At 41.6% G+C, this 17,512-nt stretch overlaps 2 protein-coding genes across 3 annotated transcripts; one reads left to right on the plus strand and one right to left on the minus strand.

Annotated features, from left to right (window-relative positions):
• Positions 1–5,026: 5,026 nt before the first annotated feature.
• LOC134224539 (protein Son) lies at positions 5,027–8,168 on the minus strand. The gene is made up of 3 exons (XM_062703919.1): positions 8,012–8,168; positions 7,194–7,951; positions 5,027–7,129 (listed from the first exon to the last, which is right to left on the minus strand). The coding sequence occupies exons 2-3, from the start codon at positions 7,949–7,951 to the stop codon at positions 5,188–5,190; spliced, it is 2,700 nt and encodes an 899-aa protein (XP_062559903.1). The 5' UTR covers positions 8,012–8,168; the 3' UTR covers positions 5,027–5,187.
• Positions 8,169–8,682: 514 nt separating this feature from the next.
• Positions 8,683–16,382, plus strand: LOC134219912 (uncharacterized). Of its 2 annotated transcripts, XR_009981705.1 has the most exons (3): positions 8,683–8,801; positions 15,309–15,470; positions 15,562–16,382. XR_009981705.1 is itself a non-coding variant. In XM_062698813.1 (2 exons), the coding sequence occupies exons 1-2, from the start codon at positions 15,291–15,293 to the stop codon at positions 15,955–15,957; spliced, it is 576 nt and encodes a 191-aa protein (XP_062554797.1). In that variant the 5' UTR covers positions 15,261–15,290; the 3' UTR covers positions 15,958–16,382. The 2 variants fall into 2 exon arrangements, 1 of the variants encoding a protein (XP_062554797.1); XM_062698813.1 differs by lacking the exon at positions 8,683–8,801 and having other exon boundaries at positions 15,261–15,470.
• The last annotated feature ends 1,130 nt before the right edge of the window (positions 16,383–17,512 follow it).

The raw sequence follows: 17,512 nt of genomic DNA on the forward strand, positions 1-17,512 counted from the left end.
GCTATCTCCATCAGCAATGAACATGCACAAAATAATTGAATTTCACATCCACTATCGAACGATAAGTAGTTCTACGTTCAGTTTGCGGTCGAGTATTTAATACAACATTCTACTTTTTTGGAATGACAACATATAATTAACAGCCAATTTCTTCATATCCGCATAACTCTTATGCAGTGCTTACCCATAAGCTCAAACCTAGTTCGTGCTGTAAGCAGAGTTGAAGAAGTTGACCCCAAGTTTTATAATCGACCTCATAAATGACACAGACATTAACCATTGCAAGAATTTAATAACTCCGAGCAATAAATATGTTTACCCCTTTTAATATAAAAGGATTGACTCAAAAATAATTATCGAAGACTAACTACCACAGCTTTCAAAACTATTATTTGCACTGGTTTCCTCAGCAGTGTTCCATTCATGTTTTTCAAATTTTCAATTAAATTAAATTATTATGTTGCGGCCAAGAAAACCGTCGTAATTGCAAATTGGATTGATCCGTAGGAAAAATGACGCATTCATACCCCTCAACAATTGAAAAATATTTGAATCTCGTGATTCATTCGTGGTTCAAATCTGCAGAAAATAGAACTGAGCGTTATATCAGTTTTTTGACAGCTGACTTGTTAAAAAAAAAAGAATCTAGAACAGCTGATAAGAAAATTAATGTTTCATATTCATATTAAAACTGACAGACCCGAACGATTTGAATTACTGCTGATTTTACTCTAAAACGACATTACAATGTTCAACAATTTCAACAGAATTTATTTTCGCGCTTTTCCAATGATTCCAATATGCATTCTTATTGAAGCCCTACACCTAAGAATCTTATTTCAACATCATATAAGAATAATGCCAATGTTTACAAACAAATACCCAGGTAAATGATAGAAATGTCATCTCATGTCGACCCGGGTGGTCGACATCCCTGCGTGCACAGGCTAATGCCCGTACCGACAGCACACGTCACGACTTACTCCGCTCCGTCAATGCTCACTCCGCTCCGCGATGTTCGAGATGATTCTCCTCTTGCCGCTTGCAAGATGCACGTTCACCGGGTCGGGCGAAGCTCGCATCAAGACGTTGGTCGCCTTGTTGACCAGATTTGCTTCCGCTACACTGCCTCTCGGGATTCTTCATCTTTTCGAAGAAAAAACACTGCTTCCTTTTCCACTCACTTTATTAGTGTTAACATTACAATGGTTGAATACAGAATGAACAGAAACTGAATGGGACATCTATTTTATAATTGATTTGTTTGCAACGGCTACCGACATATGCGAGCCGAGACCACGCCCCTTCAGGTTTTGCTGCTGGATGTTGGTGTCCGAGAAAGCGTTCATCGCGTACAGCTTCATTTACCGTATTCAACTCGTATAATCCACGTTTTAGTATAGCAGAGACCGCTTCTTGTTTTCCCTTCATGATCTTGCAGCGCTAGCGTCGAAGGCGACATTCGCTCGATATAAGGCTTGCTTCCAGATCCGGTACAAACAGTGTTTCACAAAGAGTTATGTTGTTCTTGTTACCTGCAGAGTCATGGCACATAACGCTACAGGTTACTTTCATTGTCTTACCATCTGCCAAAGTGATGTATTCAGTAGAGCATTCCACCAGGTCCGTGAAGTAGCTTCTATCTCCACACATATGCGAGGTTGCGCCTGAATCAACAATCCATTTCCGAAGACTTTCCGAAATCGAACATCATGAAAGCGAAATCAGTGTTCTCACGTACAGTTTTTGCTCTTCTTCCGTCCTTTATTACGATCATCTTTCGATGTATCTGTTTCACGACTGTTCATCATCTTAAGGCATTCCCGCTGCTTATGTCCAGGTTTTTGGAAAACTTCTCTTACTCGTGCCTGCCTTGAGAACAGTTTCGTCGCTGAAGCTTCCTTGCTTCGTGACTTCATCGATTAGTTTCATTTTGACCAGTTTAAAGGTAAGTTCCTCATCTGCACGTCCTTCGAGAGCTGTCGTTAATGTGTTGAATGACTTCGGAAGACTGCTTAATATTAACGCAACTTGTAATTTCTTGTCGAGTTCAAGCCCAGCTAGAGATAATCGTTCAAATGCCTCTTCCATTTCAGTGACATGCCGCTCCATATTGTCGCCTTCGGAGTACCGTTTCAATATGAGATTTCTCAGGTACGAAACTTTCGAAGTAAGGGTAGGTTTCTCAAAATGATTCTACAGCTTCCCCCAGGCTTCTTTGGCCGTGGTCGTTTGCTTAATGAGTCCGTGTTGGGTACTCTCCATCAGCAACCCGATCGTCGCACGCGCCCGTTGATCGCCTTGGTCCCAACTGGCTACATCTCCTTCCGCGGTAGGTCTTGTACCAGTAACAAACTTCCATAAATCCTCGCGAATGAGAAGTAATTCCATGCTGAACTTCCAGGAATTATAGTTTGTTCCATTGAGCTTTTGAATTCCTAACTTCTCCAACTTGCGTGTGATGTGAAATTTTTTTCAACTTTGTTGACTCGTTACTGATATATAAAGTCCACCCACATGCCTTTTACTCATTTTTAGAAAAAAAAAGTTGGTCTAGTACTAATGTTTAAGTTTCATATTTTTATGTCATTCAAAGTCATTCCTCCAGGGTTGGAATAGCTTGTCCAACAATGCCGTAGAAAATTTGACAGCTGGAATCGAGCGATTTTGTCAGATAAAATCGGCCGATTGGTACCACCCACGTTTATGAGATTTTAAAACAGGCCAATTAGTCAATTAGTCACCCTATTAAATATCATTCCGAAGAAATACTTGTTTAAGAATGAGACAATGGTCTACCTACCTGGTACCTGGATACCTGGTTGACTACAGCGTCGATACACATATGCCTGTCCTGTCCTAAAATAGTCATCTTCATGAAGCAGCTTCGGTCCGAATTTTGACATACATCGCATGAATATTCAAAACATAGAATGACATAGTCAGACGACTACTCCACCAACTCATTCATTCGACTGTCACTGAGCGTGCTTACTATGTGCAGAAAAAAACATTATTAGCATTGTTTATGTTGATGTTTACCGTTCAAAGTGCCTAGCGGATGAAAATCGGATTGAGTCCTGTGTGATAATTCACTTTACTCATTTGAAACGTGCTTAGATTTCAGATAATTTATCAATTTGTAAAATGTGCATAAATATTCAATGACTAATATTCAACTGAATATTGACTGTCCAGAGCGGACTATGAATGTGTCTGGAAGTGAACTGACAATTGAAGAAAGGTGGACTTCACCAAAAAAAATCGATTATTTTACATTCTGGCCTGTCGTATTGTAGACTCCATAATCGTCGGTCTTGGGCGATGTTCTTCCAGTTTTCCCGAACGTTCAGGGTCCCCAGGTCCGATTCCACCACGTCAGCCAGTGTGTTCGTGGTTTTCCATGAAGTCGCCGGTCCCTATCTGGTTCTCTGTTGAATATTGTTTTCGATATTCTTTCTTCCGACATTCGCACTAAGTGACCAGCCCACTGAAGTCTGCCGTATTTTATACGATTCACAATATTTTCTTCTTTGTATACTTGATACAGCTCATGATTCATGCGTCTGCGCCACACACCATTTTCTAGTTTCCCTCCGAGTATTGTACGCAGCACTGTTCACTCGAAACCCCGAAAGCTCTTCGGTCGGCCTCTTTTAACGTCCATGCTTCATGTCCATAAAGCGCCACAGGTAGAATCAGAGTTTTGTATAGAGCAAATTTCGTTTCCGTCTGCATACTGCGGGACCTAAGCTGCTTGCGTAATCCGTAAAAGGCCCTATTCGCAGCAGCAATACGTCTTTTCACTTCACGGAAACGTCATTGTCACATGTCACAAGCGTTCCAAGGCAAACAAATTCTTCAACAACTTCAACCACACCCCAACAAGCACTACCTCAGCACCAACACCACTAGGTCTTCCTCTATCTCTACCTGCCACCATGTACTTTGTCTTGGTAGAGTTGATGGTTAAGCCTATCCTCGCCGTCTCCCTCTTCAGTGGGACAAAAGCCTCCACTACTGCTTTGCGATCGATTCCAATAAGGTCGATGTCGTCCGCAAAGCCCAGGAGCATATGCGACCGTGTGATGATAGTGCCGTTCCTCTGCACGCCAGATCTCCTAATAGAGCCTTCGAGAGCAATATTGAACAATAAATTCGAAAGTGCATCACCCTGCTTCAATCCGTCTAAGGTCACAAACGAGGTTGACACTTCGTCTAAAATCCGAATACTTGATTTCGATTGTTGTCTCAACTTCCCTGGGCATAAAAGTATCATCGTGTTAGCCTCATGATATACGAATGCAAAAAATTATAACATGGCTTTGAAACCTTGCGGTAAATAACTGTCGAGGCGGCAATGTCCCAGTGGGGGGATGTAATGCCAATAATAAGAAGAAGATAGCACTTTTACGCGGACGTAGTCATCAATACGTAGAAAAATGCTTCTATTGTCTGCGTTGAACTGCTGTTGGATTCGTCCAATCGACGTTTGAGTTTTTGCCTGCAGAAACGGATGAGCCGTTTTGAGAAATTGGTATTGACCTAATAAAATTTTAATACGATCTTTCTGATCTTATTTTGTTTGACGGGAATTGGAAATAAAACTCAAACGCTATTATTGGGAAACTGCAAAGTTAAAAAACTACCCAGCACAAGATCCAACTTCTGTACACGATTGAACATCGGCCATCATAGGCTAGTCAATTGTCGGTCTGTGTCTTAGTAAGGTGAACGTAGAGACGGCTTCAGCCTTTCCAAACTAAGCTGCCAGGTAACTCCCACAATACCCACAAAAAAGATTGTTAAGCGTTTTCTACCATCGACTCCAACTTACAGACTTTGCTTAGCATCATCATGCAGCAGTCAGTCTTGCAGAAAAAGTTTAACTTATGCAGCATGTTCCCCTACGTGCACAGACCAATGAATTTCAATATGTACTTTTTGTAATGCATGGTGCACAAAGAAGCGTCAAAGGAATTTCTCGTACTTTCCATCTATGTCCAAATGTCCTAAAGTCCTAATGTTAATTGATCAGCACATATAGTTGATTTATTCGGGAGTAACGATACACTTTTAGGTTCTCAACTTCCTCGCATAGGTGCCCCAGTTGCTTGATAGACCCAAATGCACGACTACAAGGGAATTCAATACCACGGACAGATAAACTTACAAATCACTTACCATCTACGACTGCAAAATGCCCAACTGCTGTAGGCAAAACTTGGCCGCCGTTGCCTTAGCTTCTTTCTTCGTATTGTTGGCAATGGCCGGCTGGTACTCCAGTCCGTTGACGATCACCTTGAAAACGAAGTTCTTCGCATGTCCCGGTCCACTTTCGTGCACCAAATCGTACCGCGGTGGCATCCATTTACGCTTACTGCAATACTCTCCCAGGATCGAAACCGGATGCTTCCCGTCGGTGCTGATCTTTACGTTCATGAATCTGGCCCGGCGGCCACTGTGCTGTTGCTGTATCTGGAACTGAATTTGCCGCTGGTGGTCTTCGGCGCTAGCCACCAGACCACGTTTGTCCAATTTGACATCCAGTAGCAGTGGTTCCAGCGATCCATTTTTTTCCTTACCGAGACCCTCACCTGGGACCCATCCCATTTTCTGCAACAGATGCATGCCCATACCACCGGTAACGGGGGCACTTTGCTTCATCGAGTCGCGTTTGGCCCAAGGTTGATAGCCTTCGGCGAGCTCGCGAGGCGTCAGACATTGAACGCCGGTTGATCCGAAGAACTGACCGGGTGTGAATTTGGATGATGCCCAAGCAGACATGTCTTTTTGAGTGTTGTAAAGAAGCTTGATAGCTTCAGCATCCGCGGGATTGTCTTGCAGTTTTCGCATGGCATTCAAACGATTAGATATGATAGTGGACACATCAAGTTTGTTGCCCTCTGGATTGGTGGGAAATACGGGTGGAGGTTCAACAGATGGTCCCGGCGGGGGCATTATCGCCGGTAGCACTGACTCAACTATTGGTATGGCCGGAACTGGTGCAACTGGAATTGGAACCGTCGATGGACCAGGTTGTGCAAGATCCGGAGGAAGCGCCTGTGGCCCAGGAGTAGGGTTGACGGGTGTGTACGCAGGCTGCTGTTTCTCGGAGGATGGAACGAACGATGATGATGTCGGTGGGAATTTGGATACTGGTTTTTCCGGTCGAACAATTGCAACTGGGGCTACCGGTTTTGGTTCCACTGGCATCCAATCACTTTCCATTTTTTTGTGCTGAGCACCGGAAGAAACTGGAAATTGCAACATAAGAGCTTTTGACTGCTCTGCTGTTTTCGGCTGTAATGGAACTGAATTTTTAATATTCATCACAATCGGCCCTGGATCCTTGATCTGGAAAGGATGGTGGAATGCCTTCGACCCCCCTTCAGCATCATGATCGCTGTCATCAGATGACACACTCGATAACTCGTTAAGGTTTTCTTTATCGGAAATCTTTTTGCAATATTCAGTCAGTTCTTCAATGCTTTTGCCGCTGCTCTTCATCTTCATGATCAGTTTTTCTTTGGACTCTTTATCCAGTCCTTGAGCACCTGGTAAAGTTCCCTTCTTGAGCATCGAAATCGCATTCTTCCTGGCAATTTCCAATAGTTTTTGCTTATCAAACTGCGGTGAACGAGATCTTGATCTGTGCTTATGTCTATCTCGATCTTCACTTCTCCTGCTCCTGCGATCCCTGTAGTGATCTTCCTCCTTATAACTAGCGTAGAACGAATTGTACTTCTTTTGATAAAAATCGTAATACCGGCCCTGCCGGTACGGTTCTTCATCTGACAACGAAAGATCCGATTCCGAACGTCTCTTTTTCATTTCTCTCGAATCGTCCCGTTCGTTTCGTTTATCCCTATCACGGATTCTTTCCTTTTCTTTCTCTCGTTCGCGTTCCTTTTCCTTCTCTCGGGAAGCTGCTTCTTTGAAGACAGCACTATCTTTCAGACTTTTAATTTGAATTCGATTCCTTGATTTAGGATCCTCTTTCTCGCGCTCCCTTTCACGAATTCGTTCCTTTTCTCTGTCTCGGTCGTGCTCCCGTTTTGTGTCATATGTATCATAGGAGCGATCATCTTTTTCCTGCTTAATCCGCGGATGATAATCATCGCGCGAGCTGTAAAGAACGTATTGAAGCAAATTTAATGAACATCTCCTAAAGTCGCATTTCAATGTTTTACCTGTGACGGTGATGATGATGGTAGTACGGAGACTCCTTCGCCCCTCTAGATGATTCCCTGATGTCCCTTGAGCTGTACCAGTCGTCTTTCGGTTCCTTCTTCACTACCACTGAGGTCATTTCCGATTTCACAACCACCTTTTCGTGTTCATGCTTACGTACTTCTTTTTCCTTGTGTTTTTCCTTCTGTTTCTTCTGTCTGTTTTTATCTTTGTCCTTATCCTTTTCCTTCTTTATCTTTTTGACTTTTTTCTTGATCTCACCTTCCTCTTCGGTGTCGGATGCTTCTGATGAAACTTCTCCGTCACTGCCGCCCTTTTTCTTCTTTTTAGACTTTTTCTTGTGTTTCTTCTTCTTCTTTTTCTTCTCCTCGCCATCGTTCGAATCGTCGTCTATTATTTCCGGTGGTGCAGCATTGAAGACTTTGAACAATTCCGTCAATATTTCGTTTGATGACTTGAGCGGTTCCACGGACTTAATTTCCTTCTCGGTCTCACCCGGCGGAAGATCCGACGCCGTAGAAGTGGCACTCGGAACCGTAGGCGTTTTTGTCGTTGTAGTGGATGAAAATATGTTTGATAGGTTCAAATCTATGGATAGTTTATCCACGGTTTCCGACTTACTGGAATCTTCATAGCTGGTAGTTTTTTCCTGTTTTATCTTGATATTCAAGGGAAACATTTCCGTCGCGGTAGAACTCATGGTGGTGGTTGTCGTAGAGGAAGTTTTTTCTTCCTTGGAGTCATCGGTTTCATTCATCTGCGAGTAAAATAAATGTATGAGAACATTGAACATTTCAATGCAACCCACTTTACTTACGCTTTAATGAAATACTTTTGTGAATTAATTCTGTATTTTTTACGATAATAGGTAATAAAAAATTTTCACGGCGTTTGCAGCATTTTTTTTCAATTTTACGGCTGTCAAAAACTTGTTGATGTTTTTGATATTATATGCTGTCAGTGACTGTGATATTCGACAGTTTGTGCCCAGATGAGCTGGTGCCCAAACAATTTACACGGAAACTTGCGGTCTTGCGGTAATCTTGTTCTTAAACGTCAAAGGGTCTGTTAAAATATTACGTAACGCGAAAAACGTTGTTTTTGAGAACCCCCCACCCCCTCGTAACAATTTGTAACAATTTTCAGAACTACCCCCACCCCATGCGTAACGCGTAACAAATAGTTTTTTGAGAAAAAAAAAGATTTTTGGTAGGTTTTAAAACACGTTACTATAAATTATTATGCATTGTATATTTTACGCTATTTTAAAGAAAATTAACATATTTTTTAACATATAATTTTTTTTTTTCGCTATGCATATAATTTGTTACGCGTACAATATTCCGAAGGACACTCACCCCCCATATTGTGCGTAACAAATCGTAACAGAAAATTAACAACCTCCCACCCCCTATTGCGTTACGTAATATTTGAACAGACCCAAACGCTGAAACGCTGATTTCGACGTGGTTGTTTCATAAGACAAACCTTGAGACAAACGTAAACAATGGTGTAGTAGATAAGATCGGGTCTATAAAGTATCGAAAAAAAGTGATTTGATATTGATATAGTGATATTGATTTTTGTAATTTGAATACGCTCTTTTGGTATGTACTTCTTTCGAATGGGTAGCAAGCTACATTATTTTGAAACATGTCGAATGGTCGTGTCAAAAGCGAAGAGCGGATCAGTTTGCTGAGTATTGTTGCGACGAACGGTCGAGACTAGAAATCTCGTCCGGGTCACGACAGTTACCTCCAATACATTTTTCAAATCAATATTTTCCACATAATGCGCATATTTACATACTAGTTTTCTTGCTGAAGAAGACTATTTTCGGCAAAATGAGCGCTTAACCAGCTTTCAATGTTTGTTGGGAATGCTTCTATGCTATATTTTCTTGACTTTGTGCGTTTCTGTCATTAGTATTAAATAATATTTACATACATCATTAGGGCCAAATTGCAGTCTGTTGATGAAATCACACAATAAACAATTAACCACGCTATTATGGTTGTGAAGTTGGATAGACTTGACATTGCTGGTTATCTTTTGCGTTGGTTCCATTCATATCTCACTGGACGGAAACTGTCTGTTACAGTCGGCAGCGTCGTAGCGTGTGGTTGGCAGGGTTGGCCCCCGCCAAGGGCGCCAGGCTTTAAGGGGGCACCGAAATCCAGAATTCTGCTATTGGAAATATGACACATTCTTCACAAATTCACTGGTTCAAAGTAATACAGATTTAACCTCTTATCACGATTTTCTCGGGGACTACATCCATAATAAATCGTTTGACGTATTTTCAGAAGGTTCCTTCAATAACTGATACAGGTTATTACCGAATGGTAACACTTTGTGTATGGTGTTGAAATGCTGGGAAATAATTTGTCAAGTTAGTGTCTAACCGTCATTTCAAAACAGGTGGGCGATGAATCAAAGCCGTGAATTTTGGCAAAGTGGGTGGCAAATAAATACTGTAACCTAAATATGAGCTCCAGAGGCTTCGATGAAGAAGGCAAAAAATGAAGAAAGCGATCAGTCGAGGTACGAGATACTAAGAACCTACAGCCAATTCGCATCTTTGAAGTTTATTTCATTCCTCGTGAAATTCAGAATTTGGAGATAAGTCCAATATTGTGACGTTCGAGAACAAACTAAGGGGGAATCCAGCTAAGTGCGTGTGTGTTGATTGCGCCTTTTCGACACCTCTCAACAACTGCAGGTGCTATTAACACGAGAACGCCATCTTGTAAGTCGGCGTCCTGTTGCCGGTAGTTATCCGCTTGCCTAAGTGCACCTCCGGAGCGAATACTGCCAGGAATTACCATTTGGCTGGCCGACGTTTGGTTATTCGTTTCTGGGGTTGACACCTGTTGGCCCCAGTTCTGCGAGACCACTTCCGTGGACCAAAGCTATCCGGTCGGCAGACGACTTCCAGCGAGCGGCGCGTAGTGTACTAGCCAATCGTCCCCGAGTTTGGCAAGACCTGACAAGTAAGAACCACCGAGCCTGCTAACATCCAGCCCATAGCTGCCGGGACTTCTACGTATTCCTAAAGGTACTTTCTCGGCCGAACCGACGGGCGGTAGCACGCCACGAACGCCATTTTGTCATACGGCGTCCCAGTTTTTCTCACGCATCGTGCCAACTAATGCCGTGTTATCGGCTTCCGTCAACGGATGAAAATTCCGGAATTTACCTCGGCCATAAGATCATCGACAAGCAGCGCCTCGCGGACGCCGCTGGGTCATTCGAGGACCATCTGACCAACGACCGCCGGGTCATTCGACGACCATCCGGCTACACGATGCGCCAGTGCCGAACGCCATCTGCGAAAGTGCCACCGCTAACCGACCAAGCCATTGCCACTGTATCTCATCGCCGCCCATACCGCTGAATAAACTATAAAGGTAAAGTGTAAAGAATAAATTCTATTTAGATTACTCACCATTCGAAATCCCCCCAGAAAAGAGGCCTTTTGGGCCCACCCCGGAAGCTGTTGGTCAGACCAGCAGCTTGGAGTCTGGGCTAGTCCGTTTATGGGACAGCAAGAACTCCCGGGGTCATAGCGTTTCAAGGTATCAGGTATCATCAGCATGCTCCCCTAATTTGGGGATGTCTTTTTCATAATTTACTTGATGGAAAGGAAATGGAAGGAAAGGGAAGGAACAGGAAATGCAAATGGAAAGGAGCATGAAACAAGCTTCTGGGGAAGGAGCCCTAGATAAGGACTTAAATAAAGCAAAGGCGAAACACAGAGTGGACTAAAAAAGCGTTAATCAAATACATATAGTTTTTGTTCGCGACTAAAAAATTCAAACCTTTATCTAATAATAGATATTCGGAAGTACTGATAAGAAATTTGTGTGAATTTTAGATAAATTAGCTCATTTTATGCAGACAAATTATGCGATCGCATTTGATCCAGTGTAATCTTTATAAACTGGTAAAGCTTTTAACGGGGATAAGTATTTGAAATGATGGTATGCTAAATATGAGAATATACATTCGAAGGTCATCCAATCCATTCCATAAAAGGGTTCTTCTTGATTTGACTAGGTTTGATAGCAATCAAACCACGGACTGGCTCAATTGAGAGCTATTTTATTGACCTAATTAAATCCTATTTTTTGTCGAGAATCCAGCCTCTACTGGATCTAGTTTTTTTTACTTGCATTGGTTTATTGAATCTTTCAGAAAAGCGTTAAACTTCAGGGGATTTCTAGAAATGTTCTGGTCTTTTAATAACCCTTACTTTCTACCTATTGGAACACATGCAGATTATAGAGGCTTTAGGAGTTCATAAAGCAAAAATTCATTAGATCCGCAAAAAAAGTTAATTTTTAATCTCCCTGCTCTTAACACGCTCTTTGTTTTGAACATTTGCAAGAGTGAGGGGCGCCCAATAAAGGTTTCGCCAAGGGCGCTTGGAGTCCACGCTACGGCTCTGACGGTCGGTAATTCTCAATCCACCGAATGTTTGTCAACCTTGGTGCGTACTGAACCGGATGGTTGTCAATCCTAACAAATGTGCAGTAATTCAATCAAACATCATGTCTCTTATGTGATCGAGAAGGCCTGTAGAACATTGGGATTCATCTTTTGCATCGCCAAGCCAATGGCTTCGCCGATGTTTGTAGCTTGTCACTGTACTGTATGCTGGTTCGATCTACGCTGGAATACCTAGAACGGATAAGCTAGAATTGAATCTGCCGATTCATCCGTTTCGCTCTTTGGTTACTTCCATGGCGAGATCCATTCCGGTTATCCAGTTGTCGTTGCAGTCGTTGTCAATTAAATAATCTTGAAAGTCTACAACTGCGGAGGCACATTGCACGGGCAATGGTCGTTGCTGATACGCTCCAAAGGAGAATTCACTGCCCTGAACTTCTGGAATCAGTAAACTTGAACGTTAACCCAGGCCCTAGTTAGGGTACTGCGAAATAACGGAATGCTGAGGATATCTTTTCGAAAAACGAATTACGCACAACGGGCATTCTACATGGTTGCCCCAGGTTTTGATTTCAATCTATCACTACATACGATTCGTCGTAACTTTACAAGTGCTTATTCTGCCATGTTCAATAATTTATGTTTTTTTTTATAGAGGCTTGCATTAGTAATAATTAAGATAACCATCATTAGGATCTAAATCGTCTGTTGATGTTAATAACAAAATGAATGAGCATGTAATACTTGCATGGCTGCGATTCAAAATTTAGAACATGCCATGATGCTTGTTAGCTGACAAATGCTACTAAGTAACCTTAATCGCGACCCCGACCGCAATGAATTAAGTAATTTGGTCTATGTGCTTTCCTTGCTAACTGGTAACGACGAGATGATACAAAATTACCAGAATTGCGGTCCCGCAAAGGCTCACACATGACTTAACCTGCAAATAACACCGATTGTTCCTTATAATTCGATACTTTATAGACAAATGGATCAATTACAAATGGATCAATTAAGGTAACTCATTTTGCACTTACCGCATCAAAACAACGGCGACACGCATATTTCTATTCGTGTGTGTTTGACAGAACATGTCTACGGTGGCGCAATCTGCTCATTCAATAGCGGCAGTTTTTGTTTATTGATTGGTCCATTACTTTTCCCGCGGATTTCTCACTTAACTTTTCAAAAGAACCTGAGTAACATTTTTTTCATGAATTAATTTGAATAGCGCAAACAACAGAACAACATGAAAGCTTTTGATTGTAATCAAATAAGGCTTGCTGACGTTTAATCATCTTTCTCTTTCACGCGCACAGAGTGAATAGGATTTGTTTTCATCGGGAAACGCTTCGGAAGCGTTTCCCGATGAAAACAAATCCTATCCTCCCCATGCGATTGAAAGAGAAGAGTGAGTAAACGCCAGCAAGCTCTATTAATTCATGACACAAATGTTACTTAGGTCCTTTTGAAAAGTTAAGCGAGATTTCACCGGCTACGCGCCATGCGCCAAGTTGTGCGCCATACCATACCGTAAATAAACCAATGTCAAACAGATGCGTGCTTTCGGTGAGCTTTTTCACATTCGCTTCTAAGGTATGCATCATATTCTCAATCCAGTTGAAACCCGGAATTGGGGGATAGCGAAGTTGGATTTTTCTCACAATCCGTACCTTAAACCTAACTTCGGAAGTGGTGCGCTGTTTTCATATCGCGAAGCGCTATTAAGCGCACCACTTCCGAAGTTAGGTTTAACGTACGGATTGTGAGAAAAATCCAACTTCGCTAGCATCCAATTTCGGGTTTCTACTGAATTGAGTATATTGTCGTCCCTTTACGAAAAGATATTATTTAGTGGAACTCTAGTTTAACTTTTCAAAAGGACCTGAGTAACATTTTTTTCATGAATTAATTTGAATAGCGCTGTAATCAAATTGCAAATTGCAATATTGCAGTAATCAAATTAGTTCACGAAACAAATGTTACTTAGGTCCTTCTGAAAAGTGAGCGAGAATTGTTCGAGTTTTAATAGAGAATCACAATACCTCAACCTTAATCAATGAGGTTTACAGTCTACAAACAACCATAATTAATATAATAACTGATAAAATCCTTCTTCCAAAAATGTTTGAAGAAAATAGTTCCCAAGTAACCACCAAGCATTAATTATTGCATGCACACTTAACTCATTTTACAGTATTCGGTAAATTTTACCGATATCTCAACAGCAGAACTGTTCGGTATTTTTTTTAAAGATTTTTTATAATGTTTTCCATTGCTCAACTGTCAAAATCACCGAAAATCAGTAAAATTATTTACCGAACAGTTCTGCTGTTGAGATTTCGGTAAAATTTTACCGAATTCGGCGATTTATTTTAAGTACACACACTTACTCACAGATACACTCACAGATCAACATATTAAATGCTAATTGGATTAGATCAGTTTTAACGATGTGAAGATGCATTTATTATCACCTGTCAAGCAACGATACACTAGTTCTGCATTACGAATGCAGCGATGCATTCTTCTTCTTATTTGCATTACATCCCCACACTGGGACAGAGCCGCCTCGCAGCTTAGCCAGGTTACCATTTTTGCATTCGTATATCATGAGGCTAGCACGATGATACTTTTATGCCCAGGGAAGTCGAGACAATATCCAATACGAAAATTGCCTAGACCGGCACCGGGAATCGAACCCAGCCACCCTCAGCATGGTCTTGCTTTGTAGCCGTGCAACTTACCGCACGGCTAAGGAGGGACCCAGGGTAGCGATGCATTACTTATCTTTTTGAAAACGTCGTAAGTCCAAAAGAGAGGCTCTCTTTGTTTACTTTCTCTTTTGATTATTACAAAGCCATACTAACATTTACATTGGATTTTCCAGCACCGATCTGAAGAAAATAGCTTTGTCTAGTGTGCTGAGGTGAAAATATTGCAACAAATTTTAAACTAGCCTAGATATTAGCAAAAGAGAGCGTTATGAAAGAGAGTCTCTCATTTGGACTTACGACGTTTTCAAAAATCACGCGAGTTATGTTTTATTTCTAGATGTCATAGTAATGAAGCATTATTTCCGTCGTAACAGGGCTTTTTTTCACTTTAAGTCAACTCTAATGCTACGTTTTGACAGGGCAAATGAATTGAACAACTCAGTTGAATTCAATTGACTTGCTAAAAGTTGAACATGTTCAACTTTCTTTTCGTTCAAGTGAATTGAATTAAGTTGTTTACACGTTCAGTTCGCGTTCGATTCAAGCGACTTGCTCAATTCACTTGCCTTGTCTAAACGTAGCATAATGGCTGTATTATTTGCAAGCATATATAGCTCCATGGTTACTTGGATTTTTTTTTCATATGGTTAACAATCTTAACAACCCGTTGCTCAAACAGTCCGGTATACGAAAACCGTATAGCCATTGACGAATACATAGACGGAGGGGTGGCCATTTTTCCGGGCACCACTATATACCCCTGGGGAGTGACGGATTACAATTATTACAATCACTCGACCATTGAGAAGCCCCTCAATTCGAACCATGAAAACAAAAATGAAAATGACAACAGTTGTCATTTTCATTTTTGTTTTCATCTAGCCCGATCGCACATCGAGTCCAACGGTTGTTCTCGTTTCCGATATGGAATCGCTCCAACAGCAGCATCAGCACCATTTATCGGGAAGTGAGGTTGCCGGTACTCCTATCACAACGATCACTACGACCAGCACCACCAGCTCCACCGCCGCAGTGCTACTTGCCGACCTGAGTTCAATTCGCATAAAAGGCGACGAATTGTCGCGGTCTGCTTCATCTCCTTTGGTAAGTGTTAACATTTCCTGAATCAAAATTTACCTTTGTTTTGTACTTAAATGCCAGTATTTACAGTGAATTGATCTATCTTCTCATACAGATGAGCAGCCGATCGAAGGAAATACCCGGCCTGGACAGCCAACGGTCTAGCCACTGTCCGGTGGTACGGGAGGGTCCCGCGCTGGGTTGCAATTTCTGCTGGAACACAAAGAGGATACTGCGACGGAAAATCAAGTACCACTGTCCCGAGTGCCAGACGAACTTGTGCATTGCGCCCTGCTTCCAGGAGTATCACGAACGCCAATCGGCGGAGAACCCTGCCCCCACCAGCAACGACAGCGGAAGCGGCTGTGTGTATGGTGTAGGTGGATTGTACACAAAAGTGGATCTCCGATTTGTTGAGAACCTTTACTTTTGCGGAATTGTGTCATTCTCTTTGTTGCTTTTGATGGGTAAGAATAGAACACACATTCAGACCACTTCAGACTATTGCTAGGAAGAAACATTTTTTGTAACGCTGCCTCCGGGTTGGATCGCTCCCCCGATCACGCTCGTCTACTCAGATTTACCTGGACCGTTTTACTGTATTCGGATTTTCTTTGAAATAATCAACCAAGAGGCGGAAAAAGTATACAATTGTTAACGAAGATGTTTTACAAATCAAATTCGGTAGAAAAACACACAAATCTGATAGAAGGCGACGATGATCGTAATCTTTTTTGTCGGCGGAGTGACCGCTTGGAGGTTCAGGTCATATTTGTGAAAGTTTTCCCGTACAATATAAAATATTTGGACCGGCACCGGAAGTCGAACCCAGCCACCCTCAGCATGGTCTTGCTTTGTAGCCGCGAGTCTTACCGCACTTATATATAACCGCACTACTTATATATAAGGAGGGCCCTTAATTATTACGAATACATATCTTAGGATCACTTAAAAATGAACTTTTAATAGGATATCCGGAAATCCACATCACAGACAAACAGACGTAACAGCTAGAACAGTTTTCTGAAAAATTCATCGCCCAGTTACTTTAGCACCATCTAGCGTTCATGTTGCACGAAATGATGTTTAGTACGACATTGTCAACAGACGGCGCTAGTGTGAGATGTCAAATCGAAAGGTAAACGATGTGCGCGCCTCTAGGTGTGAAACAAGTAATCAGTGTAATTTAAAACGACCGTTCAAAGCGTGGACGATGGGAATTTCATCAGTGTTACGTCTGTTTGTCTGTGTCCACATAATACATCAATCGACTCAGCTCGATAAATTAATAGATTGGTTTGTTGCCTAATTGATTACTAAGTTGCTTGATTGCTTTATTAGTTGGTTGGTTGCTTGATTGATCGTAGCTTGCTTGAATGGTAGAATGGTGAGTTCCTTGATTGGTTGACTGGTTGGTTGCTTGATTTGTTAGTTAATTAATGGGTTGGCTGCTTGATTAATTGGTTGCTTAATTGGTGGGTTATTTGGTTGGTCGGCTTGTTAGTTGATTAGTTGTTTTGTTGGTTGCTTGAATGGTTGATTGGTTAATTGGTTGGTTGATTGATTGATTTGTTAGTTGGTGAAATGATTATTTGCTTGATAAGTTAGTTGTTTGATTGATAGCTTGTTTGATTCGTTAGTTGCTTGATTGGTTAATGGTTGCTTGATTGATTGGAAGTGGTCTTGAATGATTGTTTGCTTGATTGGTTAGTTGTTTGATTGGTTGGTTGCCTAATTGGTTGGTTAGTTGCTTGATTGGTTAGTTGTTTGATTGGTTGGTTGCCTAATTGGTTGGTTAGTTGCTTGATAGGTTAATTGGTTGCTTGATTTATTTTTAATTGATTGGTAGCTTGCTTGAATGGTTGAATGATTGGTTGCTTGGTAAGATGCTTGATAGGATGGTTGTTTAATAGGATGGTTGCCTAATTTAGTTTATTGGTAGCTTGCTTGAATGGTTGATTGATTGTTTTGTTGGTTGCTTGAATGATTTTTATGTTGGTTGCTTGAAAAGTTGATTGGGTTACTTGATTGATTAGTAGGTTGTTTGATTAGTTTGTTGTTTCATT

This window comes from Armigeres subalbatus, chromosome 3 (genome assembly GCF_024139115.2).
Source record: "Armigeres subalbatus isolate Guangzhou_Male chromosome 3, GZ_Asu_2, whole genome shotgun sequence".
NCBI classification, from domain to species: domain Eukaryota; kingdom Metazoa; phylum Arthropoda; class Insecta; order Diptera; family Culicidae; genus Armigeres; species Armigeres subalbatus.